Source organism: Pygoscelis adeliae, unplaced genomic scaffold (assembly GCF_000699105.1).
Source record: "Pygoscelis adeliae isolate BGI_AS28 unplaced genomic scaffold, ASM69910v1 Scaffold622, whole genome shotgun sequence".
NCBI lineage: Eukaryota > Metazoa > Chordata > Aves > Sphenisciformes > Spheniscidae > Pygoscelis > Pygoscelis adeliae.
The window spans coordinates 216,617-218,499 of record NW_008824297.1 but is presented as its reverse complement, the minus strand read 5'-3'; the positions used below and the strand labels follow the sequence as shown (position 1 = coordinate 218,499).

Sequence of the window (1,883 nt, the reverse complement as noted above, 5' to 3'; positions counted from 1 at the left end):
CCTCTCTCCTCTTGGTGCCCGCAGCAATCAGGACGACTACCAGCTGGTTCGAAAGCTCGGGCGAGGGAAGTACAGCGAGGTCTTCGAGGCCATCAACATCACCAACAACGAGAGGGTCGTCGTGAAGATCCTCAAGGTGAGTGTCCCGTTGATGGCGTAGGTGCTTGCAGTGGCTGGAGGCGAGGGGGAGAGGAGCTGGGTTGGCAGGGCCAAAGGACCGTTGGATCTCCTCCTTCACCCCAAAACTCTTGTTTGCTCGTTAAGGACGTTGGGACGTTGGGTTTGGAAATGGGTTTGGTGTCCTGCGTGCTGTAGCAATGTTTTGATGTCTCCTGTCCAGCATAGCTCTGGGTTGAGAGCTCCTCTGGAGGAGGAGAGCTGCGAGTCCTGACATTTGAACAGCATTGCATGTGCTGCCTGCGTTTGGTAAATCGTATCTGGCAATGCCTGTCTAAAACAGCCCAGGGACTGCCATGTCAACAGGAATGCGAAGCCTGGAGGGGGGAATCCTGTTAACCTCTAGACAGCTGGCACGTGGCCTTTTCGGAGCCAGGCTGTGGGATGCTCAGCAGTCAAAAAAGCAGGCAAAATTTTATGTTCAGTCCTTTAGAGGATCTTACGTGGAAAAGAACTTCACCACAGGCAGGCCAAAACCACCACGGAAACTTGAGGAGACTGAAAAGGGGCTGTCTGAAGTTTGGCAACATCGGTGACCTGTATTCTGGCGTGTTGGCCTTAGTGCTATGGGGACCTCCATGCAGTAGTAACAGGTTGTAGTCTGGGATGGCTGAATGCACGGGTTAGCTGCTGCAGGGCACACCTTACCGTGTTTGGCGCTGAAGCAGCATGCTCATAGCGAGCTGTGGTAACTGTCCTAGCAGCAACCTGTGTGGGTGATCTGGGGGTAGACAGGGGTGTTAAAAAAACAGAAATGAGAGGTTAGAGTTGAGGTGGTTTTGGTTTTGGCTTGGCTGACACTTGCGGCTGTCACTTGTTGGACCAGCAACACTTGTCACTTGTTCCCCAAGAGCACGTGGGAGCCGGTGTCTGACCATGGGTGTCCTAAGAATTTGGGCACATGTTGATCCACAGCGTGCAGGGGGGTCTGAGCTTAATCTGCCCTTGCAGCCACTAAGACTAGCAGCTACCTAGGACACGCGTCTCTCTGCAGGGCTCTAGCCTTAAGGCATTTGCTAGATCCACTCTGATAGTGTGGCTAGCTGTCTCGTTTTGTCTTTGCTGATATCCCCACTTGCTCACTGTGCCTGCTTCCTTGGGATCTTCCTTGGCTTCCCAGAGAACTTGTCACGGTTTGTCCGGCCACCGCTCCTAGGCAAGGTGTGATCTCCCATCTGCCTCTGGGAGGAGGTGCGCGCACCCCTGCGTTGGCTGTGGTCAAGGTGGTGGCCAGGTGAGCCGTTTGGGAGAGCCCCTGTGGCTGAGCCTGACGTCAGGGCAGCGTGGTGAGGCTCATGTGCCCTTGCCGAGCTGAGTTCCTGTGGCATGCTATTTGGTCCTCCTCCTCCTTTGGATGCTTTATGTGGGTTTGTTTTTGGGTTGGTTTTTTTTTTTTGAGTAAGGGCAGGCAGGAGGTTTTGCTATGAGAGAGTAGTCAAAGGTAGCCAGTGCAGAGCTGGGTTTTATAGCAAGTTGGCTTGTGGTTAGGCTGGGGAAACTGTGCGCTTCTGCATGCTGCTCTGGAGCCCCTGATGGTCTCTTCAGGACTGCTGTGGTTTGTTGAGACCCTAGGTCTTGTCCCACATAAAAAGGCACCATGAGGCTGAGAAGAGACTGCAGGGAGAGTCGTCAGAAATCTTCCTCCTTGCCTCTTCCCAGCCTAAAGAGCCTCCCCTGGAGCGATGCTCCTCTCCCTGTGGCAGCCG

At 54.1% G+C, this 1,883-nt stretch overlaps 1 protein-coding gene across 1 annotated transcript in view; it reads left to right on the top strand.

The window, feature by feature from the left end:
• Positions 1 to 1,883, top strand: part of CSNK2A2 (casein kinase 2, alpha prime polypeptide) — a 30,955-nt gene that overhangs the window by 3,279 nt on the left and 25,793 nt on the right. The window contains exon 3 of the mRNA XM_009318870.1: positions 25 to 136. Coding sequence (XP_009317145.1) covers positions 25 to 136 — 112 coding nt within the window. The remainder of the gene's footprint in view (positions 1 to 24; positions 137 to 1,883) is intronic.